The 25,865-nt window shown below is 34.8% G+C and overlaps 2 protein-coding genes and 1 non-coding gene across 3 annotated transcripts; 2 read left to right on the forward strand and 1 right to left on the reverse strand.

Moving 5' to 3' along the window:
• Positions 1–789: 789 nt before the first annotated feature.
• On the forward strand, positions 790–861 carry TRNAH-GUG (transfer RNA histidin (anticodon GUG)). Its single transcript has one exon. It is a non-coding gene; the product is annotated as a tRNA-His (tRNA).
• Positions 862–16,329: 15,468 nt separating this feature from the next.
• On the forward strand, positions 16,330–18,144 carry LOC140885234 (uncharacterized). Its single transcript, XM_073292181.1, has 6 exons — positions 16,330–16,420; positions 16,498–16,641; positions 16,771–16,893; positions 17,119–17,364; positions 17,452–17,616; positions 17,715–18,144. The coding sequence occupies exons 1-6, from the start codon at positions 16,376–16,378 to the stop codon at positions 18,003–18,005; spliced, it is 1,014 nt and encodes a 337-aa protein (XP_073148282.1). The 5' UTR covers positions 16,330–16,375; the 3' UTR covers positions 18,006–18,144.
• A 108-nt stretch (positions 18,145–18,252) lies between these two features.
• On the reverse strand, positions 18,253–20,530 carry LOC140885062 (uncharacterized). Its single transcript, XM_073291976.1, has 5 exons — positions 20,280–20,530; positions 19,128–19,643; positions 18,967–19,053; positions 18,818–18,889; positions 18,253–18,603 (listed from the first exon to the last, which is right to left on the reverse strand). Exons 1-5 carry the CDS (start codon positions 20,316–20,318, stop codon positions 18,388–18,390), a joined length of 930 nt encoding a protein of 309 aa, XP_073148077.1. The 5' UTR covers positions 20,319–20,530; the 3' UTR covers positions 18,253–18,387.
• Between the last annotated feature and the right edge of the window lie 5,335 nt (positions 20,531–25,865).

Here is a 25,865-nt window from a genome sequence, read left to right on the forward strand (position 1 = left end):
TTTGAGTTAATATTTTATAGAAAAAATAATATTAATGTTAATTAATGGGAAAACGAATCGATTTATTTTTTGTTGGTAAAAGTCAGAAGGCATGAGGATTGGGGAAGAGTGGATCTTGGTTTCAATAGTCAAGTCTGACTGAAGCTTCTCGTCGAATTTTGGGGTCCAAATCGTGAACGTTGACATGAATATTGAAAGAAACCATACGACGTATTTAACCTAATTGAAGGGAATACACTCAACTCTAAAAATACTCTAGCATTGATTTTGTTTTGTTTGTTTTTTTACAAAACAAAGTAATCGTATTGTAAAACGATATCACAAATATTATTTAATTTGTGATTCAAATTAACCCGATATATATATATAACGTCAAAAATAATATTTTTTATATAATAATATTTTAACATAAAAATTAAATTTTTTTTTATAGGTTAGATCCAGAAAGAAATTTCTATATAAAAATATTAACCTTGACATGATTTCACATGATTTTTTGTGGAAAAAATATTATTATCTCACCTGTGTAAACTGTGTTCTTCCCTAGCTTTTACGTTTGAAAATGATTGATCTGACAGAGAGTGGATTCAAATCCAAATGACTGACATGATGGAAAAGAAAAAAACAGATCTCATAATTTTAAAAATCAAATATTGCTATGTAAAAACTAAAAAGGGTAAAAATTCTGAAATTTTGGAGAAAGGAAGGCTGCACTTTCTCCGAGAATAAAATACTCAAATTAACTTTTGTATTATTTATAATTTTAATTATAGCAATGTATCACAAAAAGTGGTGGTAGTTTAGTGGTGAGAATTCCACGTTGTGGCCGTGGAGACCCGGGCTCGAATCCCGGCCGCCACAGTTTAATTTTTTAATATCAAAGTAAAACTCCTCATATTCTCATTTATATTTACTTAAAAAATTAAAAAATTAAATGCTTTGTGTCACTTATGTTTTGGATTAGGAAATCCTTGAAAATACAGCCCAGATCCACAATCTATTTTAAGATATCCCAAAAACAACTCTAAAAATTTTTTGCCCCAAAATTAATCCTACCTCATTATTTTTTCTTAAAAAAATTACTATAATAAGTGTGTTTTGTTACAAAAGCTTAGTAAAAAAAAAAAAAGCACTTTAAAAACAACTTTTTTAATCACACTTTATTTTTTTAGAAAAATCATTTGCCTCAGATTTAGGATATGGAGGTATTTTAAAAACAAAAAAGGATATGTAGTGACCCGAATCCAGATTTATTAATTAATTGATGATTAGCGGAGTAATCATGATCATAACATGATTAAAGAATCTTCTAATGGGATTAAGAAGTTGAAAATTAGATTCTGGATGTTCGAAAATGGCTCGAAGGATTTTTAGTATTCGGGTGGATCGGATGATCCGAACCCAAGTATCGGAGGATCCGAACTAGGGAAGGTCGGAAGCAAGATTTGTGTTCGGAAGCTTGATAATATCAGACGCTCCGATCTGATTTCGGACGATCTGAACCCAAGCCAGGACAGGTGGTCGGTTGAATGTGATTGGTTGAACACGTGGCTAGAATCGGACCATCCGAAGGTAGAGATCGGACGATCCGAAGTCGAGTTGCCAAGTGTCCATGTGAGGTCATCGTAATGATGTCATGGATGACGTATTTATTGGGATCAGACGATCCGAAGTCCAGTTCGAACCATCCAAAGCGCTGGCAGGGGCTAGTGTCACGCATGCAAGTTCGGACGATCCGAAGAGGGAGCTCGGACCATCCCAACTCTGTCTATAAATAGAGGGTCTGAGATCCTCATTCTTGCACCAATAAAACTTCTTCCTCTCTCCTTTAATAGGGTATTTTAGGTGTTCTAGTCACCTAGGTAGGTCTAGGAGTTGGCGGGATCGCCTCTTGAGTAGTAGCAGAGTTGTGCCTAAGTTGTGGGGCAGTCGCCATCAGCGGGCTGACGAAAGACGCAGGTATGGTCCGAGATCCCTAAAAATATTAGAGAGTATTTAATAGCTTAGTTAAAGCTTTTAGAGCATGATAAGTGATGCATGGTAATTTTGCATTGCAGAGTTGGACTGTAGATACGGGGCATCTAGGAGTATTATTAAGGTACGTAAGTACAGACTGAGATGATCAACTGAGTATGCATGTTTACGTGTTGCATGATTATATGTTTCATTATTTTATGTCACGAGATGCATTATATTATGTTTGTAGTGACCCGTACCCAAAATGAGTAATTAACATGGTAATCATGATTAATTGGGTAAAACTTGATTAATGGATTCCAAATGTTTTTAAGGAGCTCAAGAATAGATCCAGAACACTCGGAAATAGCTAAGTGGGTCCTGAGCTTTCGGTGGGATCGGAAGGTCCGAACTAGGATCGGAGCGTCCAATCTGTGTACAATTCGGAAGGTAAGTTAGTGTTTGGAAGCAAGTGCGATCGGAGCGCTCCGAACGCTTCAAACTACACTGGCCAGCTGTCCAAGATGAGGTCAGCTTAATGATGTCATGGCTAACGTCTGGGGTAGAGAGATCGGAACTTCCGAAGGGTGATCGGAGCTTCCGAACAGCAGCCAGGGACACTTGTCGGAAATCCATTACACGTGGCGTGCATGCAGAGATTGGAGCCACCGATCGGGGATCGGAGCTTTCGAAAAGGCAATCGAAGCTTCCGATCGAGGTCTATAAATATGGGGTTGAGGAGCCTCATTTCTTGCTTATTCCATTTCCTTTCCTTTCCATTCTCGAGGGTTTTTAGGGGCTTTTGGCCTTAGTAGTCGAGGGTTGGGCGATAAGGAGGCGTTCCAAGATTCGTAGCGGAGCTCTGTCCAAGAGTTGAGACTTCGACAAGAAAGGGAAAATGATGGAAGCATGTTTAACTTTGAGCCCCTAGTAGTTTTAAGGAGAATCTATTAGCTTAGTTAAGACTTTTAAAGCAGAAATAGTGACTCGAATAATATTGACTTGTAGGCTTAGATCTAAACTTGTGGTATTAGAGATTCATGTGTTGAGGTACGTAAGCACTGATCGAGATAGCCGGCATGATATATACACTTCTATGTTGCATTGTATGTGTCATGTTTTACTGTTTTAGCACATGCATGATTATTCTAGACTTCATCTCTTTAGATGTGGGTCGTGATGGGAGGCTCAGCTCTGTATTAACTTTTCTATCACCGGGAGACTCCGCGACGACGGAAACTAACGCTACGATGATAGGGTGAGTATGTGGATGTACCTCGCGGAGTCGCCCTCCAGCTTGTGCTGCATATTCGATTGGCGCCCCTGAGCAAACTGAGTTTTTATTGGGTTTTAAGTCATTATTGCATCATATTTGTTTATATATCATTGCTTTCAAATTGAGCGTAGTCGCTTATGTCCGGTATTTTTTGTATTTTTTGGACACCCTATTCGACAGGACATGTCTCAGGTTGAGCGACTCCAGTGGACCGCAACATGTTGGAGACCAGGAGCCTGGGTTGCAGTGAGCTTTCCTTAGTTGTTAAGGATTTGATACACTGTTAAATTTGGTTGTATTATACAGTGTTTAATTATGGGTTTTGTGTCGGTTGTATTTTGTCGAATGTATTTTTATTTAGATTCTTTATCTTTTCGCTGTTAATTCTAATTATGTTTTAATTAAGATAAATACATGCTTAATTAGATTTTGATTAGTAGCGGATCCGGGTAGGGTCGCTACAATGTTCATGAATTGTATACGGCATTTGCATACCATGTTGAGCCTGCTATTCGTTTGAGATAACCAGTTGTTTTAGGGTCGCTTAGCCCTAGGGTTTTTATTGTACAATCGGGTACCGGTTGACACCAATTGAACCGACAGACGGCATGTGCGGTTACCTAGGACGGGTTTGTCCAGATCGTGGTATGTTTGGCACCAACTAAATCTTCGGAGCAGCGTGCGCATACTAGTGGAGCCAGTGTAGTGAGTAGGATAATCCAGATATGATCCATGTTATCCAGATCATGTGCATTTCAAGTTGCATCCATCATTTTGATATGTGTACTCAGTATTTATGTATTGAGCGTTAGCGCTCACTGTTAGAACCTAATTGGGGGGGGGGGGGGATTTAGGTTCTATTGGCAACTTTAGCAATTTAAAGTGATTATGCAAGTACACAAGCGGAAGACTTAAGCAATCAAATAATAAGTGCGGTAAATAAATGCGTAATGAAAATAAAGCAGTAAAAGGGATAAGAGATGTTTATGGAAGTTCGACGATAAATCGTCTACGTCTTCCCTTCTTGGTTAAGTCGATTAACCAAGGATTCACTAGCACTTCGAACGTCTTGGCCTTGATGGCTCCAAGGATAGCCTTACAACTTGACACGATCACCGCGCCGATACAACTCAACACTCTTGGCCTTAAGGGCTCCAAGGATAGCCTCAACACTCGTAAAATATACTTGGCTTCACACACAAGTGTTTACAAAACCGAGCAACCAACTCACAAACTAACAACCCTCAACCCCGTATACAACTCGATATGTGAATATATTTTGAACACTCAAAAGGGGCTACAAATTGCTCAATAAATGGCTTGAATAATGCTTGAGAGGATTGAGAGACTTGAAGATGTTGGGATGGATTGAATGGCCTCGGAATGCCTCCTTTTATAGCTAAAATTTTGGCATCGATCGGAACTTCCGATCCCTGCATCGGAGCTTCCGAAATTTGAATTCTGAGACACGCGGGTGTACTGGATCGGAACGTCCGATCCACTTCGGAGCTTCCGATCGGCGCAATAAATGTGGTGTCGGGCAAAAGTCTTCCGGACAAGATTATCAGGCGGCCGTTCAGGATCGGAACGTCCGATCACGTTCGGTGCTTCCGATCTGCTTCACTTCGTTGCCTCCGATCTGCTTCCGAACAATATAATATTCCTTAGAAAATGATCGGACCTTCCGATCATAGATCGGAGCTTCCGAACCTGTTCTTTGTAGCTTCCGTTCTTCATTCAGAACAATATAAAACTCCCTGAAATAGATCGGAGCTTCCGAACCATGATCGGAGCTTCCGATCTACCCTTAGCTTCCGAAGATGCTTCTGATCATGATCGGAGGTTCCGATCCCGTAGCAGTAAACTTCTTCGAATTTTGTTTCTGATCTTGAGTATGAATTTAGTCTTAATTTATCTTGAAAATTTTAACTCTGTAATAAGCTCAATGTAAATATTAGTAACATTTTAACCTAGTTTTGTTAATCATCAAAACATAGAGAAATAAGACTTGTTAATGCATTAAAAACATTAATCTCATAATTCGAGATTTATATGCGTTTAAGGTGTAACAATCTCTCCCTTTTTGATGATCACAAAACTTGGTTAAAAACAGGAGATAAAATATACGATAATCATAAACAATTTTTATAAGCAACAGAGTTTAACGGATAAACAAATTTTATCAGATAAACAAATTTTATCCCAATTAATATTTTAACCATTAATTCTCCCCCTTTGTGATAAGCAAAAAGTAATGAAACATAGAATTAATTAAAAAAAAATACGCAATAATTTCATTACAATAATAATTTTTTTTTAATACAACGCAAGAAAAAAAATAAATAAAAATAAAATAAAAATCTAAGAGTCATCATCATGCTGCGGAGGAGGGTAGCGAGCGGCGAAGTCATCAAATCGAGTCTCCAGAGAGGCAACTCTAGCAGTCAACTCGGTAAAATGAGTGTGCATACTCGTCTCAATGCGATGAAGAGTCTCGAAGAGTCGGTCACTAGGAAATTGGTTTATTGGTGTAGGAGAAACCTCAGGAGCCTGGAAAGGAAGATCACCAATGGTAGACGCAAAGGCCTCAAAACTGGAATAGGATGGAATATCAGTGTTGGGCGGACCAGTCGGAAAACCTTTGGTTTGGATAGAGTGAGGAAGAGAGGAAAAGTCTCGATGAAAATCAGAAATAGGAGAAAATCTAGAAAAAGCTCGACTAGGATCATCAACCCATCGAGAATACACAGGATTCCAAGATAAATCCATCCTGATAATAGACTGATGGTTGATGATATGACTCGACTGGATTTCAAGAGAAGGGATCCCATCAAAATCAATATCAAAGCGACTCAAAATCCGGTTAATAAACCGGGCAAAAGGAAAGGAAACATTTTTAGCCGTCGTTGCCGTGTGATGCATAGTCTGCATAACAAGGCGCGGAAGGTTAAAAGGTCGAGAGGAGATGATATGAAAAAGAATATACAAATCCAGATATTTGCAAGTGGAGAGGTCTCCACTGCGGGGAACTATGGATGTGGTGATGAGTTTTTGAATGATTTGGAAATCAGGACAAAGACTCTTAAGATGGATTCGATCGTCAGCAGCAGTGGCTTGACGACCGAGAATAGTAGTAAGAAAGAGATCACGATCAAAGTTTGGATCATTTTGTGGCCAAGTTTGGGAAAAGTATTCACCGGGTCCATTCCTGGGAAGATCAAACCAGAAGGACAGATCAGCAGAAGAAAAAATGATATGCCTACCTTGAACGATGGTGGCAATGGTGATATCACCATGCCCTAATTTGAGTTCAAGGTTTGCATAGAACTCGTGAATCAGTGGAGGAAAGATTCGGTCGGGGACAGATGGCTGAAAAAAAGATTCCCAATGTTGAGCATTGATTAAGTTCAACAGTAGGAGATGGGATTGGGCCAAGTAGGTAGTATCTAAGATACGACCCGGATGAATCTGACGATGCAAATAATCATCAGGAATGGGCCTAGAAACAGCTAGTTGGGTAGGATCACGGATAATAATAGGGCGATTAGAACTCGCCTGATCGCGACGGCGTTTGACAGGCATTTTTATAGGTTGGAATCGGATGAAATAGAGAAAAGAGAAGAAATTTAGGTGCAAGAAATCGGACTGAGCGATCTGATATTTATAGGGGTTGGAACGATCGGAAGCTCCGATCTGGATCGGTCGTTCCGATCGTGGGGTCCACTGAGGTATGGCCATGTGTCGATCGGAAGCTCCGAACAGGCTTCGGACGTTCCGATCCTGAGGCGGTAATTAAAGATAAGGCGGTGAAAAGTAATTTGAAAAGTCGGATCAGATGGGGATCGGACGTTCCGATCGTGATCGGTGGTTCCGATCCGCATCTTGGAGGGAAAATTTACCACGCAAGATGAAAAGTGGCGGGATACAGATCGGAAGTTCCGAATCGGATCGGTGGTTCCGGTCTGGATCGGTGGTTCCGATCTGCCTTAGGAAGAATGCATGATTTCGACTCTTTAAAATTTATTTTATTTAACATTTAAGCAAATAATTCACATAAAAATGTGAGCTTCTTAATTTTGAATAAATACAATTGATTTGTATTATCCAAAATTAATTTGCTCAAATTTAATATTAAGCTCCCCCTTAATATGACATTAAATTTAATTTATGCCTACAAGTGATTACAACTCAATCATGCCAAGTTCACCACGCAAACGAATAAAAGTATTTTCATCTAGTGGTTTTGTAAAAATATCAGCAATTTGATTAGTTGTGTCAACATATTTAAGTTCAACTTCATTTCGTTCGATGTGGTCACGAATAAAATGATGACGAATGTCAATATGTTTGGTGCGCGAATGTTGAATCGGATTCTTTGTAAGACAAATGGCGCTAGTGTTGTCACAGAAAATAGGGATTTTTGAAAAAGAGATGTCATAGTCGAGCAATTGATGCTTCATCCAAAGAATTTGCGCACAACAACTACCAGCAGCCATATATTCGGCTTCGGTCGTTGACAACGCAACACAATTTTGTTTCTTTGAAAACCAAGAAACTAAACAGTTTCCTAAAAAGAAACAAGTTCCACTAGTGCTTTTTCGGTCCACCTTATATCCACCAAAGTCGGCATCGCAATAAGCTTTTAAATCAAAGAAATAATTTTTCGAATGCCACAAGCCGAGATTTGGAGTATTTGAAAGATATTTAAAAATGCGTTTTAAGGCGAACAAATGTGATTCCTTTGGACATGATTGAAATCGTGCACACAAGCAAACACTAAACATAATGTTCGGTCTACTAGCAGTAGCATATAGTAAGGAGCCAATCATACTACGAAAGGAAGATTGATCTACAGTTTTACCATTTTCATCATTGTCGAGTCTGATTGATGTGCTCATCGGTGTGGATGATGATTTGGTGTTCTCCATCCCAAACTTCTTTAGAATCTCCTTAATGTATTTGCTTTGGTTCACAAAGAATCCATCTTTACACTGTTTGATTTGCAATCCGAGGAAATAGTTAAGTTCCCCCATCATGCTCATCTCAAAGTGTTCCTGCATAAGCTTGGAGAAATCTTGACAAAGAGTTTCGTTAGTAGAACCAAAAATTATATCATCAACATAGATTTGCACAATCAAAAGATCATTTTTGACATTCTTGGTAAATAAGGTAATGTCGATCTTTCCTCTTAAAAAACCATTTGAAAGCAAGAAAGTAGACAGTTTATCATACCAAGCTCGAGGAGCTTGTTTCAAACCATACAATGCTTTGTTTAGTCTAAACACATGATCAGGCAAAGAAAGATCAACAAAGCCATCAGGTTGCTCAATATAAACCTCTTCTTTCAATTCACCATTAAGAAAGGCACTTTTGACATCCATTTGAAATAACTTAAAATTTCTAGAGCAAGCAAAAGCAAGTAGCATGCGAATGGATTCTAGTCTAGCAACAGGCGCATAAGTTTCATCATAATCTATGCCTTCTTCTTGACTATATCCTTTAGCAACAAGCCTAGCTTTATTTCTAGTGATAGTGTCATGCTCATCAAGTTTATTCCTAAACACCCATTTAGTGCCAATGATAGATCTATCATGCGGCCTAGGAACAAGAATCCAAACATCATTGTGTTTAAACTCATTCAACTCATCTTGCATCGCAATTATCCATGCATCATCTAACAAAGCATCATCTATGAATTTAGGTTCAACATGCGAAACAAAAGCAAGATGATTACAAATATTATTAAGAGAAGAACGAGTGGCTACTTCCTTCGAAGGACTTCCGATGATAAGATCCATTGGGTGATCTTTGTGAAGCGTCCAATCCTTTGGAAGTGGTGTTTCCTCAACGGAAACATCTATATCATTTAGCCTTGAGGAAGCCAACTCTTCTTCGAGTAATTCTACATCATCAATGTTAGTGCGAACAATAGTAGACATAGATTCATCAAAAATAACATGCATAGATTCTTCAACAAGTAAAGTGTGCTTATTAAAAACTCTAAAGGCCTTACTTGAGGTAGAATATCCGAGAAAGATACCTTTGTCGGATTTGACATCAAATTTGCCAAGGTTGTCCTTACCATTATTATGTATGTAGAATTTGGAACCGAAAGCTCGAAAATAAGAAATGTTAGGCTTTCTCCCTCTCCATAATTCATATGGAGTTTTCTTGAGAATTGGCCTTATTGATACGCGATTGATAATGTAACAGGCAGTGTTCATTGCTTCAGCCCAAAAATATTTTGGTAGAGAATGCTCACATATCATGGTTCTCGCAATCTCCACAAGTGTCCTATTTTTCCTCTCAACGACCCCGTTTTGTTGAGGAGTCCTAGGACAAGAAAAATTATGACCGATGCCTTTCTCTTCACAAAAGTTTGAAAAACTCTCATTTTGAAATTCAGTTCCATGGTCACTACGGATCTGCTTTATTGAAAGATTTTTCTCATTCTCAACACGTTTCACAAAAGTTTTAAAATAATCAAAGGCATCATTTTTGTGGGCTAAAAACAATGTCCACGTGAATCGTGAGAAATCATCCACAATGACAAATGCATAAAGCTTCCCTCCTAGGCTAGCGTTCCTCGAGGGACCACATAGATCTAGGTGAAGAAGTTCAAGGGGCATAGAAGTTGATATAAAATTTTTGCTTTTAAAAGATTCTCTTGTATGTTTTCCAAGTTGACATGCATCACAAATAGAATCTAATTTTAAATTGAGTTTTGGCATACCAACAACTAAATCAAGTTTAAAAAGTTTTTCTATGGTACTAGGACCAACATGACCTAGTCGTCTATGCCAAAGAATGTTGTCATCAACATTCAAGGATACAAGGCTTTTAATATTTGATAAAGATAAATTGTTTAAAGAAACATTGTAAACATTTTCACTTCTATATCCTTTGAAATTTATGGATTTTTCAGTCGTGAGTGATATAGTGCAGTGTTGGGGAGTGAATTTGACTTCATAACCTCTATCGCACAATTGACTTATGCTTAGTAGATTATGTTTAAGCCCTTTCACTAGGAGTACATCACCAATCAAGCAAGATTTAGATATACCTATTGAGCCGATTCCTTCAATTACTCCTTTGCTGTTGTCTCCAAAGGTGACTGTTCCCTTCTCCTTAGGTTTGACTGATTGGAGTAGATCCTTGTTCCCCGTCATATGTCTAGAATATCCACTGTCTAGATACCATATTCTAGGGAGAACAGTTTTCCTAGTTCCCTGAAAAGAATTGTTTTGGTACCCTTTAGTTCTTTTGGGTCCACAATGTTAGAAAATAGAGATACAAAATAGAACTCTAAGAGTTCAGTCTCTCATAGCAACATCATCGCCACTTTCTAAGAGTGCTCCCAGTAGTAGGTAGGGCATATGGCCACTTTAAAAACCTATTTTCTTGGACAGAGCAACGTTCAACAGGGAGACCAGCCGCAAGTCAAGGCATTTTTAAGCCGGTCTATATTGAACTCCCTTAGATTGTGATCTCATAATGCCGACTAATGAGTTGTTAAGTACTCTTAGGCCTCCATTTCATATAACTCTTTTGAACATATTGATATTTCAATGATCTGCATTTATGTCTAACATGACCAGATTTGCAACAATAAGAACAAGTAGGGGGTGATCTCATCTTAGCCTTAGCTATTAGACTAGCAAAGTTTATAGACTTCTTACCATAGCCTATTCCTCCCTTATCAAAGCTACATTTCTGCATGCTAAGTAGGTTGTTCAATTTATTGCTACTCACATTGAATTTATCGAATGATTTTTCTAAGTGATCTAGGTCATCCTTAAGTCTAAGATTATCATGCTCCTTAGTTTCTAATTCCTTTTTAAGATTTCTATTCTCTTTTCTAAGAACCTTAGCCATATAAAACATATCTTTATAAGCATGTAAGAGTTCATCGTAAGTAGGTACCTCGTCATCGTCGTCAGAGACAATGTCATCACTCTTAGCCATGAAGCAGAGGTTTGCTTCCTCGTCGTCGTCGTCGCTATCACTCCAGGTAGCTAGTAGGGCTTTCTTCTTTCCTTTGTCCACTTTCTTCTTGAGTGGGCATTCATTGGCGTAGTGACCTTGTTGTTGACAGTTGTTGCAGGTCACTTCTCTCTCAGGTTTCTTGTCTTTCTTGAATTTGTTTCCTCGCATGAATTTCTTGAATTTTCTTGCGAGGATAGCCATGTCATCATCGTCATCTTCTTCGACTTGTGTAGTCAAAGCTATCCCTTTGTGCTTGACATCTTCTTTCTTTGATTCTTTTCTCGTGGACACTTCTAACTCATGGGTTTTTAGGGTCCCATGTAGTTGATCAAGATCATAGGCGGCAGTGTCCCCTTTGTTGGATTCGATGATGGTGGTTCTCTTTGCATCACATTCTTTTGGTAGGGCACGAAGAGCTCTCCTCCAAACTTTCTTGGTAGGATATTGTTCTCCCAATTGTGCTAACTCATTGATGATTTGAGTAAGTCTTCGGAACATGGTGTCAACATCTTCATTGGATTCCATCTCAAATGTTTCGTATTTGAGTTGGAGTAAGTCGATCTTTGTCTCTTTGGTTGGTGCCTTCGTGACATATCTCTAGCTTGTCCCATATCTCTTTAGCGGATGAGCACATCGATATCCGGTTGTACTCGTTCATATCTAAGGAACAATGCAAGATATTCATAGCTTTAGCATTTTGCGAAATTAATTTCATGTCCTCTTTTGAAAAGTCATCCATTCCCTTAGGAATTTCAACCCCATCAACTATTTTCATAGGTGTATAGGGACCTTTCACCGTCACTTTCCATAGGTCATAGTCTACGGATTGGATATATAGGGACATACGATTTTTCCAATACCCGTAGTTTATGCCATTAAAAAGAGGAGGACGATTAGTAGATTGCCCTTGAGCATAATCACTCGCTAGGTTTGCCATAAAAAGGATTTGAAAAGTATTTTCAAATGGCTTTGATACCACTTGTTAGAACCTAATGGGGGGGGGGGGGGGATTTAGGTTCTATTGGCAACTTTAGCAATTTAAAGCGATTATGCAAGTACGCAAGCGGAAGACTTAAGCAATCAAATAATAAGTGCGGTAAATAAATGCGTAATGTAAATAAAGCAGTAAAAGGGATAAGAGATGTTTATGGAAGTTCGACGATAAATCGTCTACGTCTCCCCTTCTTGGTTAAGTCGATTAACCAAGGATCCACTAGCACTTCGAACGTCTTGGCCTTGATGGCTCCAAGGATAGCCTTACAACTTGACACGATCACCGCGCCGATACAACTCAACACTCTTGGCCTTAAGGGCTCCAAGGATAGCCTCAACACTCGTAAAATACACTTGGCTTCACACACAAGTGTTTACAAAACCGAGCAACCAACTCACAAACTAACAACCCTCGATTTTACAACCCCGTATACAACTCGATATGTGAATATATTTTGAACACTCAAAAGGGGCTACAAATTGCTCAACAAATGGCTTGAATAATGCTTGAGAGGATTGAGAGACTTGAAGATGTTGGGATGGATTGAATGGCCTCGGAATGCCTCCTTTTATAGCTGAAATTTTGGCATCGATCGGAACTTCCGATCCCTGCATCGGAGCTTCCGAAATTTGAATTCTGAGACACGCGGATGTACTGGATCGGAACGTCCGATCCACTTCGGAGCTTCCGATCGGCGCAATAAATGTGGTGTCGGGCAAAAGTCTTCCGAACAAGATTATCAGGCGGCCGTTCAGGATCGGAACGTTCGATCACGTTCGGTGCTTCCGATCTGCTTCACTTCGTTGCCTCCGATCTGCTTCCGAACAATATAATATTCCTTAGAAAATGATCGGACCTTCCGATCATAGATTGGAGCTTCCGAACCTGTTCTTCGTAGCTTCCGTTCTTCATTCCGAACAATATAAAACTCCCTGAAATAGATCGGAGCTTCCGAACCATGATCGGAGCTTCCGATCTACCCTTAGCTTCCGAAGATGCTTCTGATCATGATCGGAGGTTCCGATCTCCAATCGGAGCTTCCGATCCCGTAGCAGTAAACTTCTTCGAATTTTGTTTCTGATCTTGAGTATGAATTTAGTCTTAATTCATCTTGAAAATTTTAACTCTGTAATAAGCTCAATGTAAATATTAGTAACATTTTAACCTAGTTTTGTTAATCATCAAAACATAGAGAAATAAGACTTGTTAATGCATTAAAAACATTAATCTCATAATTCGAGATTTATATGCGTTTAAGGCGTAACACTCACGTTCAGTATTTCTGTGTTTTCTGGATACCCCATTCGACGGGGCAGTTGCAAGTGTTCTACCAAGACTTGGGTTTAGGTGGTGACCAGTCAGACCTACAGGGCTAGTAGCTAGGTTGATTATGTACTACTTTGAGATTGACATTTATTTCGATTGGGTTGTATAAATTGGATTTATTTTAACCAGTTGTATTCTGCCGGTCTAGTATTTTATTAGTTTCCGTAGCATTCTCTGATTATGTTTAATTGCATGCTTATTTAAGCTCTAATCTCTAATTAGTAGTGGATTCGGTTCGGGGTCACTACAGGATAATAGAGAAAGTATAGTCCAATATACATTAACTCATTGGAATGACACCCAAAAAAACTATTCTACTATTAAAAAAGAAATTTTGAGCATTGTTTTATGCATTCAAAAATTCCAAAGTGATATTTTAAATAAAAAATTCCAAAGTGATATAGATTGCAAAAGTGCAAAAGAAGTTTTGCAAAAGGATGTTCAAAACATTACCTAAAAACAAATTTTTTCAATATGGCTAGCAATATTAAGTATAATTGATTTTGATATTGAATTTATTAAAGAAGATACAAATTTTTTACCATATTTTTTTACCCGAGAATTTTTCCAAAACAGAAAATGCCACCCAAAAAAGAAAAAAAAAACCTATTCAGATTTCTACATACCAAGTAAAAACAAGAACTTGGTATGAAATCGTTAAACAAGAAAAAAAGTAAAAGAATTGAAGGATACCGCTCAATCAAAACCACATATAAGTGGTGATCTTGAAAATAGACTCAAATTACTAGAAACCCTTCTTAATACTCCAGAAGTGAAAAATGCTATAAATCAAACTCAGAAAAAAAAAAGAAAAAAAAAAAAAGTGATTTCTAGCAAAAACTCTTTAAAAGAAGTTTTTACAAAAAATTCTTTTTAGATTCTATCAAAATCTGAAAATAGTTCGAATTCTCAGTTGTCTCTTACTCAAACATCTTTAAATTCCCCATCAAAGTTTTTTGAAAAACAAAACTGGCAAACGATTATCCAAATAGAAAAGGATTTTCATGAACAAGATCCTTTTTAAACTCTCCAAAATTACTTTGGAAAATGATGATATTATAAACCATGAGATGAAATGAAAACTCCCTTTTATTACCAAGCAATATTGGAAATTACAGATTACGTAGTTTTCAAAAAAAAAAAAAAATCCTTGATGAAAAACATGAAGATCCAGCATACTCTACATGCGAAATACCAGATTGTGCCATAAATTTCTTCTATGCAAAATTTCAATTCTGAATCAGAAACTTCAATGCAGTTTATCAGCTTTTTATGCTCCGATTCAGACTTTGACTTGTACATATGATTTGTAGATCATTGTCTTATATTCGTAACCCATACTGAATCATTTCATTTGGAGAAAGGAGCTACAATATATGGCCAATATACCAGAACTGCTTGAGGTAAACTGCTTCTGCTTTATGTTCGACTGGTCCAGTTCATTTTGGTCTTGAGATGTCAGTTTGATCTAGATAACATTCGTTTTAGCCCAACTGACGTGAAATACGATATGATCCAAATTGAGTCTTCTATGCATTCATTATGGCGGCTAATCATTTGCATCACTGAGCTGTAAGATATCATCAAAATACTAAAGCACGCCAGAAATTCAGTTTGACTAAATTTCAGTTTTGGCTTCCATCTTGAGTTAACAACTTCACACTAAAGTAAATATGTTAGAAGCACAATAACAAGTTTTTTTATCATCAAAATCAAGATTGATTGTGTTTCACAACTTAACAACTATTTTTAGTTATTAGAAATTGTTTAAAAACTGAATTTTTAATATCTATTTTATTGGGTTTTATATATTAACTATGAGTTGTTTTGTAAATTTATTTTGATTCCTTTTAAAGAATAATTATTAGATTATATTTTATGAGCATCAGAAATAGTTTTCCATTATGTTGCTTTAGTAAGAGTATTTATATTTCAGAGAAGGGAAAATCTAAAGAATTTTGAGAATCATAGATTTCGAATCCATCAAAGAAAAGCTATGTATTTTATTACTATTAAAAAAATTCATAGAATTGTTTTTGGATAATTTTCTTGGAATTTAGGAATTTTTCAAAAAACCATAACCTATTTTTTAAGTTAAGTTTAGCATAAAAATAATCATGTAGGAATTTTTTTTTTACTTAAAAATATTTTCTATAACATTTAATTTATTAAACTTATTTTCTATGATTGAAGGAATTTGAAGTACTCTTTCTAAATCTATAGACTTATCAAAATCTTCTATAATTATTTCTTCAGTGTTAATTATTATTTTAGAATCATTACAGGATAATGATTTTTTAAAACAGCTAAATTTTTTGATTTTTTGGCTTCTATTTATATTTATATTTAAAATTTTAACTAAAAATATTTTTTAACATTTATCTAAACGACAAAATTGTTTTTGTTTTTGTTTTAAATAAAAGCATTTAAAATGTTGAGCTTTTTTAAAAGTATTTTAAATTACAGTTTTTGTATTCAAACTGATTCGTTATCTATTACTAACAAATATTTTTCCATAATATATATTATATTCTATCATTTCAATTTCAAATTTTGATTCTATCATTTCAACAACAAAAATAGACAAATTTCATTTTAAAATCGAAAAAAACCATTTCATAAATTATTTTTTTTAAAAAATACGGTTCAGTGATAATTTTTCAAGAATTTGTACTGCGAAAACAATGGTTGAAGAATCAGAACGTTGCGGGAGTCTATATTTTAAAAATTTATTTAAACCTCAAAAGCCAAAGCCTCTAGGAAGATAGCCGTTACAAACTCCACTCTCTCTTCCCTCTCCTCTGTCTCTTTCTCTCTCCAAATCCAGAGAAGCTCTAATGGCAACTTCTGTAGAATCTCAGTCCCCTGCTTCCCTCAACAAGGTTTTTCCTTGGTATTTAATGATGTTTTTGCTGTTGCCCACCTTTTTCTTGACACAAAATTTGTGCAATTTTTGCAGGGCTCTCCGAGCTTGATTGTCCACTCTTCGTCCCCTCCGATGTTCAGCCCATCCTCTGATAAGCGTTTCTGGAGCACGCTTCGCAGCAGGATCGACACGTTGCTTGAGAACCGGAATGCCGAGCAGTCACTGCCCACGGAAGTGGTGAGATTTCTGTTTATTTTCGAGTGTTTTGGTAGGAATTCGTGAAGAATTTAAGTGATTGAACCAGATTTTAAGCTGTGTGTGTGTGAATTGATGATGGATTATTGGTTGTGTGGATGGATTTTGTAGAAATCCGCAGCAATTGATCGGTCGAAACGAATGAAGGAGGATTCGATGCTTTTGCTGAGAGGGTTCGACTCTGTTTCGCAGACTCTTTCTCAGCTGTCTAACAATATAGAGAACGCTCTTCAGGTGAGACTCTCGAGACTTAGCTAATTTCAAGAATGGCTTCTCACACACACACACACACAATGAGTGTAAAACAGCAAGAACTTTGAAAAAGATCAGAATTTTACTTAGTTATGTTCAAGAAATACAGGACAGATTTGAAATTTCTTCTGCACGTTAAACTACGAGGTAAAAGATTAAGAACCCAATATGCAGCAGAGACTTTATGTTTGTTTTTTGTGATTTCAGGGAGCTAGAGATCTAGCTAGGCCACCCACATTGACCGAAATAGTTCATGCCACCATCGAAAAGGCTAAATCTGAAGAAAATTTATCTGAGGACAAAATTAGTAAAGAAGAAGACGAAGAACAAAGGGGATTGAAGAGGAAATTGAAGGAATCTCAAGATGCTTCTGGGGAAGATTCTTATGGTTGTTATTATAAAGAAAAAGGAGATAGCCCAAAAGAACTGGAGAAAATCAAGAAAGCCAAAAATGTATGCACTTTTTTTGCTTTTGATTAGCGCCTTCTGCGATGATAACACACCATGTATTGATTTTATGCATTTTTCACATCGTCAAAGATGGCAATTTCAATGGCGACCAAAGCTTCTGCCATGGCGAGAGAATTAAGGACCATCAAATCAGATTTAAGCTTCATGCAAGAGAGATGTGCTCTACTAGAGGAAGAAAACAGAAAACTTCGGAATGGATTCACCAAAGAGATCCGTCCAGATGAAGATGATTTGGTAGTGTAACCATCATTTACCTTTCAGCTTTAACTTGCACATTTTTTGTGTAATTTAAATACTAACAGTGCCCACCATTTCACTTGGAAATTTTACAGGTAAGACTTCAGCTGGAGGCGCTTCTAGCAGAGAAATCCCGTTTAGCAAACGAAAACGCTAACTTGACAAGAGAGAACCAATGCCTCCATCAGCTAGTGGAGTACCATCAGCTAACCTCACAAGATCTCTCTGCATCTTATGAGAACTTGTGCAGAGGCATGTGCCTAGATTTTTCATCCCCCGCTGAAACTGATGCTGACAGATGTCAAAATACACCTCCAAAAACCCCAGATGCAGAATCCATGGGATACTCCAAGTCACTGAATGAATGCTACGATGATGAACATTAGTGCATTTCACTTGTACTCTAACTGGTGCTTTTGAGAATTGTAAGCGTTCAATTCTTCTGTGCTCTACAATAAAGAAGCTAAACCTTGATGCATCAGCCTTTGCTCGTCTCTTAAAGAAAAAAAGTCGATCTTCAGGCATAGTGTTTCCTCTCATATACGTGTCAACAAATAATCATCCAGATGATTTAATTTTAGCACATTCATACTAAAACTGGAACACATGACATACCAGAAAATTATCCAGACATACTAGAAAAGCAAATCCCATTATTTACAAGCAAGACGGTTTATAGAATTTGTTTTGAAGATAGTGAACAAGCCACACAATCAAGAGAAACTTGGTCAGGTCAGTCACTTAGCTGGGCCATTAGCAGAACTGGCATCAATAAAAAGAGACTGCATTTTTCTTTTTGTAAGTGCGCAAAGGCTTCTTGGGTTCCTTCTTTGGCTTCTTTGGCTCCTTCTTTGGCTTCTTTGGCTTTGGAGATGGTGTCTCATGACCAACAACAGCAACTGGAGCATGCTTCTTAAGAGGTGATGAAGTTGGGAATAAAACTACTTCCTTTGAGGCACACATAACACCCATCATCTTCTCATACTGAATCAAAGGACCCGATCCATTAATAATCCATTTAGATAAAACATGTTATAGAAAGAGATTAGAGCTTTTTCACCCAATACTTGACATTCGAAAATCAGTAGCGAACAAGCAGATGATAAAGCATCAAATTGCTTTGGCAGTTGAAAGGCAAACTTTTCATGATAAATTAAAAATGGGTCAAAGAAATTTTCAACAGAAAAGTCCTAGTTACCGCTTCAATTTTTCCAAGTGCAAATTCCAACTTTTGGGATATATGAAAATTTTCTTCCATCAAGCCCTCAACCTACAAAAGTAGAGATGACACTCCAGAAAAGATTCAAGAATTATTTCGCAAAGAAAGCCATAGGAAACACAACAAACCTTCTTCTGCGAGTCGACGTATAGGCTTTTGTAGTTCAAGTGAGTAGATGAGTCCTCATTCGATGCCTTGTCCACCTGTTTATCAGTCTGTTGAAGCGAAAAACTCGTCAACAAAGGTCCACAACTCAAGATTGTAAAAGCACAAACATTTTATAAGATACCTTAGACACATATTCACCAAATACTTTAATCAGAAATTCAAATTTATCTACCAAACTTTTGTCATTCACAATCGACATGGTACCAACCCCCCTCGGAACATGGGGTATTTCTTCCTCCATAGCTTTTTGGTTTAAGATTGGCGCGGTCACAACTGGTTGGGCATGAGGTATTTCTTCAACCACGACTCTTTTGTTTAAAACAGGCCCAGTATTTACTTGCCGAACAATGGGTATTTCTTCCGCTTGACTCTCAAAAATATTTATATGCCCCAAAGTAGGTTTCATTTGCAGCCTCTCAGCTCGTGGGACTGAACTCATAATACGGCAAGATCTTCTGACCACCACATCCATAGCCTGTGTTTTGCCCTTCTTGGCTGATATGCCATTCGACGTCGAATGCCCGTCATTACCAGCATTAACAGCTTTAACAGCTTCGGAAGGGTTTGCACTGCTAGAATGAGAGTACTTTCCCAAAATTGCAACTGTTGTCTCTGAAAAATCATTGGCGGTTTTTCCCTATCCAACAAAAATGGGGGCAGTCTTGCTCAAATTCTAGTTCATATTGTAGCACAGTTTATTCCTCACTATTCACCATACAATGAGAGAGTGTTGTGGCTTGTGACATAGAGACGGTCTAGTTAACAAAGAGGCACGAAGAATGTTGAACATACAATAGAAGGCGTGAGTGACAATGTTATATCATAATCAAGCCAATCTTCTACTTGTGCTGAAGAATAACACAAAAGAGGTAGTGTGATAAAAAAAAAAAAAAATCAAAGAGAATCCAAAGAAAAACAGAAACCTGAATTCTTGAAAATGTAGTGGGCATTCCCAAAAATGGCATACTTTCCCTTATCTGATCTAAACATATAAACTTGCATACTTCTCCTAACACAGTAAGTTTACAAATTCATGTTTTAAACCCGTCACCCTCACTCAACTCCATCCACCTAAGCTTCCCAAGTTCAAGAAATCAAGCCCGCCCTCCTTTCTTTCCCGACCATCATATTAATGAAACACGAATCTTGTTTTTCTGTCTTCAAGAACATAAAATTCCAGGGAACAACACATCAAAATATAACCCAAAAAAAAAAAAAAACTCGAACGAAACAAGAAAAAGGCCATCCTTTTCCGGCCACCAAAATTTTGTACCTCGTTTGAAGTTGTTTCGGCCATCCTTTTCCGACCCATTCTTCCTCTCTCTCAATCGGAGAAATCACGAGACCAAGAGAAAGCAAAGGACAAAAAATGTAAGAGAATCTGAACCCAGAACACGCGCTAGCTGCTGGCGGAATGGCCGGACGATCATTGTGTGATTTTAATGCGACTGGCTCCTGGTAAACAGTGAGTACAGAATCAGTACCAAGCACCGTTGAATCTTGACCGTTCATGTCAAAATTTAGAATCCCGCTGCTTGCATGATTTGACTCTCCAAAACTCAGCAGCAAGGACGCGGATTGGAATTTTTTTTTTTTTTATTTGCACCAAATATAATGTGAAATATTGAAAATATATATTTTTTTTGAAATTTTAATAGGCATTTTTAATCATGATTTTTTATAAAATTATCACACGCGTTCCTTAATATCAGTGATTGTTGCGCACACATCTCATGCGATTGGGCAAATATTTTTATTTTTTTCATCAAATACCTCTATTAAATATTAAAAATACATGTTTGACTCCTTGAAAGTATAATTTTTAAATCTATTCAACTCATAATACACAATTTTTATTAAGATCCAATTATAAAATATTTACCAAACATTTTTATTTTATTAATTTTTATTTTTATTTTAAATTTTTATTCTTAATTAATTTGTTTCTAAAAAAATATTATTACTTTATTTTGCTATCATTATTTATTAAACTCACTTCCTGTTTTCAAGGTTTTAAATATCTAAAAGTACCAAAATATTGAACCAAAATGATAAGTTCATGCATATTAATTTTCGTGAAGATGAATTGCACAATTTACAGTAAATAATAATACACAACTTTTTATTAAGATCCAATTATAAAATATTTATAAAAAAATTCATTTTAATAATTTTTATTTTTATTTAAATTTATTATTCTTAATTAAATTTTTTTCTAAAAAAAAATTATTACTTTATCTTGCTATCATTATTTAATTAAACTATCTTCGTATTTCCAACTTCTCTATTAATAATGCATTCATAAACAATAATTTAAATATCTAAAGGTACCAAAATGATAAATTCATGCATATTACTTTTAGATTTAGAACTATATAATTTTGAACCAAAATCTAAATTTTTCGAAAAGATGCATTGCACAATTTGCAGTAAATAATAATACACAATTTTTATTAAGATCCAATTTTAAAATATTTATCAAAAAAATTTCATTTTACTATATTATTTAAATTTATTATTCTTAATTAATTTGTTTCTAAAAAATATTATTATTTTATCTTGCTATCATTATTTTATTAAACTCACTTCGTTTTCCAATTTTTCCATTAAATATGCGTTCATAAAACAAGGATTTAAATACCTAAAAGTACCAAAATATTGAACTAAAATAATAAGTTTATGCATATTACTTTTCGATTTAGTATTGTATAGTTTGAACCAAAATCTAAATTTTTTTAAAAGATTCATTGCACAATTCGCAGTAAATAATGATACACACTTTTTATTAAGATCCAATTATAAAATATTTATCAAAAAATTTTATTTTATTAATTTTTATTTTTATTTTAATTTTCTTATTATTAAATAATTTGTTGGTTCAAAAAAATTATTACTTTATTGCTATCATTATTTTATTAAACTCGCTTTGTGTTTCCAGATTTTCTATTAAACATGCATTCATAAATAAGAATTTAAATACCTAAAATTACCAAAATATTGAACCAAAATATGCATGAACTTATCATTTTGGCTCAATATTTTGGTATTTTTCGGTATTTGAATCATTATTTATGAATGCATATTTAATGAAAAAATTGGAAATACAAAACGATTTTAATAAAATAACAAAGTGAGTAATAATATTTTTTCTAGGAACAAATTAATTAAGAAATAAATTTAAAATAAAAACAAAAATTCATAAAATGAAAAATGTTTGGTAAATATTTTATAATTGGATCCTAATAAAAATTGTGTATTATGGGTTGAATAGATTTAAAAATTATACTTTCAAGGGGTTAACCATGTATTTTTTATATTTTATAGGGGTATTTGGTACAAAAAAAAATCAAAATGTTTATCCAGTCGCATGAGGGGCGCGTACACAATAATCACTCATATGAAGGGGCATGTGTGCTAATTTTATAAAAGGTCAGGGTCGAATATGTCTATTAAAATTTCACAAGGAAAAAGTGTACATTTTCAATATTTCACAGGGGTATTTGGTGCAACCAAAGAGGATGTCTTTGTGATATTAACTTATTTATCGCTTATTAGTGTATTGTTTGGTTTGGTTGATGAATTATTGAAACTAAATAAAGCTCACTCATATACGCCCAAAATTGCAATAATTAATTAAAAATAAAACTTTTAGATTAACCACTTATGCCATTATTTTCTATTTAATCGGTTAGATTATCCTTGATCATCCCATCTGGTGTGCGTGTTGGGTCGTCAATTTGGCTGAGCCGATCACATAATATAAGTGAGTTGGATTGAAAATTTTTCAATCCATTTAAAGGCAGGCCAACCCGCACGAGTCGCGAGTTTAGGCGGGCTTGGGTTGGTCCTCGGGCCTAAAAGAAATATATATATTACATTGTGGATTTATGGTGATATTTTATATTTTAATGAAATTTGTGATTTTTTTTGTGATAAATTTGAATTTTTTGTGTTAATCAATTTGTAGCAAATTACATATATGAAATCAATAATTAGAAATTTTATTGATAGTTTTATAAATATTTATTTTTGAAATGAAAATTTTAATTAATTATAATTTTTATTTCTTTGTGGGCCGACCTGCAGGCCAATCCACCCAACCCGCAGGCCGCAACCCATCTTGGGTTGGGGATTCCAACCCATCGGGATGATGGACCGACTTGTCCTACCTAATAGTTGGTTTTTTGGTAGACCGACCCGTCACACCATGAGTTGACCAATTTGGTAGCTCTATGTCCATATGTATGACTGCTAATAAACTCTCTCAAACAAACATATGTGTGTGTGTGTGTGTTATTTGCACCAATATCTCTGTGAAATATTGAAAATGCACATTTTTCTCATGTGAAAATTTAATAGGCATCTCCTTCATATGAGCGATTGTTGTGCACGCGCCCCTCATACGAATGGGTCAACATTCTGATTTTTTTTCACATCAAATACCATGTGAAAATATTAAAATTACATATTTGACCCCTTGAGAGTATATTTTTTTAAATATATTCAACCCATAAGATCTAATTATAAAATATTTATCAAACATTTACATTTTATGAATTTTTAATTTTGTTTTAAATTTATTATTAATTAATTTGTTTCTAAAAAATATTATTACTTTCCTTGATATCATTATTTTATAAATCACTTCGTGTTTTCAATTGCTCCATTAAACATGCATTCATAAATAAGAATTTAAATACTTAAACGTACCAAAATATTGAACCAACATGATAAGTTCATGCATATTACTTTTTCAATTTAAGACTATATATGTTTGAATCAAAATCTAAATTTTTCGAGAATATGTATTACACAATTTTCAGTAAATAATAAAGTGGTTATATAATGATAAAATGCAATATTAAAATATATTTTTTGTATAACTAATACTAAGATAAAATAACTAATATTTTTCATAGTTATTTAATTAAAAATATTATTTTATTTAATTAAATATAGAATTAATAGTAAATTTTGTCATTATATAATCATTTTATTTTTTTATTATTTATTGCAAATTGGGCAATGCATTTTTTCAAAAATTTAGATTTTGGCTCAATACTATATAGTTCTAAACCGAAAAAGTAATATGCTTGAACTTATTATTTTAATTAGTTTAATATTTTGATACTTTTATGTATTTAAATCCTTATTTATGAATTATTCTTAAAAAAATCTTTATTTATGCATATTTAATGGAAAAGTTGGAAGCACGAAGTAAGTTTAATAAAATAATGATATCAAGATAAAATAATAATATTTTTTTAGAAACAAACTAATTAATAATAATAAATTTAAAATAAAAATAAAAATAAAAATTCATAAAATATAAATGTTTGATAAATATTTTATAACTAGATCTTATGTATTGAAATTTTTTTAAAATTATACTCTCAAGAGGTCAAATATGCAATTTTAATATTTCACAGGGGTATTTGGTGCCAAAAAAATCAAAATGTTTGTCCAGTCGCATGAGAGACGCGTGTGTAACAATCGCTTATATAAAGGGGTATTTGTGCTAATTTTATAAAAGATCAGGATCGAAGATGCCTATTAAAATTTCACAGAAAAAAAATGTGCATTTTCAATATTTCACAAGAATATTTAGTGCAAATAACTCTATATATATATATATATATGTATATATATATATATGACAATCTTCTGAGCAAATTACGAAGTAGAAGTTTATAATAAAAAAAATATAGTTGATTTTTAAAACAAAATTGTTAGGAACAATTTAAAATTGAGTTTAATTCTAGGTTCCCACGTAAAATTAATATGGAAAACTACGTAGTATGTGTTATGTTATAAAAAAATAACATTAAACTATATGGAGTGTTATTTATTTAAAAAAATTGTATTTTTGTTCTTATATGATTGTTTTTGTTTTGTTTTGTTTTTTTTCGATTTCGATTTCGATTTCGATTTTATATATTATCAAATTTGAGTTCGAGTCATATATCTTTCGATTTTTAGTTATTTTAATCACTTTTCATCAGAATCGTCCCCTTCTCGCAATTGTTCTATGCTTGAATTTTTATAATCTAAGAATACATATTTTCAAAAAACACAAAATATATTAAATACATCATTTAAATAAAATACATGATTTTTTGACTCATACTAAACATGCTATTTTCCAAAAATGTAGGTGGGTTTGGTGAGGTGGTTCTTCTCTTCTCCAATTCGTTTATAATTTAAATCAAATATATAATATTTAAGTTGACCCGAAGAAGAATTTACTTTATACTAATTTTTATATTCTATTATGGGGGAAAATTAGATAGGAAAATAGTACATATATAACTTTGGGGTGGCAAACGAAACCCAGGCCACACGGGGGAGGGGTTCACCGAACCCAACCCAACCTATCCAGTATCCACTTCCCACGTTGCAATAAAATCATCTGCCATTAGTGGCCATCTTTGTGAAATTACCAATTTCTCCATATCCTACTAATTATCGACTTAGTTACTTATTAGTGTCCATTACTCTTTTCAAGATTTGCATGTTGAATTTAGTACTATACTCACAAAATATGTATGTTTTGTTGTAGATATTAAACATTTATATTAAATCAGATTTATGGAAACTATCTCAGATCCCGTAGAAGTAATTGCATGGATTGTATTTTTAGATATTATGTAATTAAAAAGAATTCATTAAATAAATTTAAGATTTATTTGTTAGATTTCGATACAATCATATGGTAAGTATGACATCAAGACTTTATGAAAGAGATTCTTTCGGGCTTAACATCCCGGGATCGCTTTCCGAAAAAATCGTAACCTTTTTAGTTTGATCACGTATGGAATTCATTAATAAACGTCAAGTCATATTGATGCGAATAATATGT

The sequence above is a fragment of the Henckelia pumila genome, chromosome 2 (assembly GCF_033568475.1).
Source record: "Henckelia pumila isolate YLH828 chromosome 2, ASM3356847v2, whole genome shotgun sequence".
NCBI classification, from domain to species: Eukaryota; Viridiplantae; Streptophyta; class Magnoliopsida; order Lamiales; family Gesneriaceae; genus Henckelia; species Henckelia pumila.

Bases quoted from the DNA above. Each gene is read 5' to 3' on its own strand.
- LOC140885234 (XM_073292181.1), top strand. From the start codon at position 16,376: ATGGCAACTTCTGTAGAATCTCAGTCCCCTGCTTCCCTCAACAAG. The intron at 16,642-16,770 runs GTGAGATTTCTG...TGGATTTTGTAG, and splicing joins AGTCACTGCCCACGGAAGTG to AAATCCGCAGCAATTGATCG. The intron at 17,617-17,714 runs GTAGTGTAACCA...GAAATTTTACAG, and splicing joins GTCCAGATGAAGATGATTTG to GTAAGACTTCAGCTGGAGGC.
- LOC140885062 (XM_073291976.1), bottom strand. From the start codon at position 20,318: ATGGGTCGGAAAAGGATGGCCGAAACAACTTCAAACGAG. The intron at 18,890-18,966 runs GTTTGTTGTGTT...CTACTTTTGTAG, and splicing joins ACGTCGACTCGCAGAAGAAG to GTTGAGGGCTTGATGGAAGA. The intron at 18,604-18,817 runs GTAACTAGGACT...CCTTTGATTCAG, and splicing joins CACTTGGAAAAATTGAAGCG to TATGAGAAGATGATGGGTGT.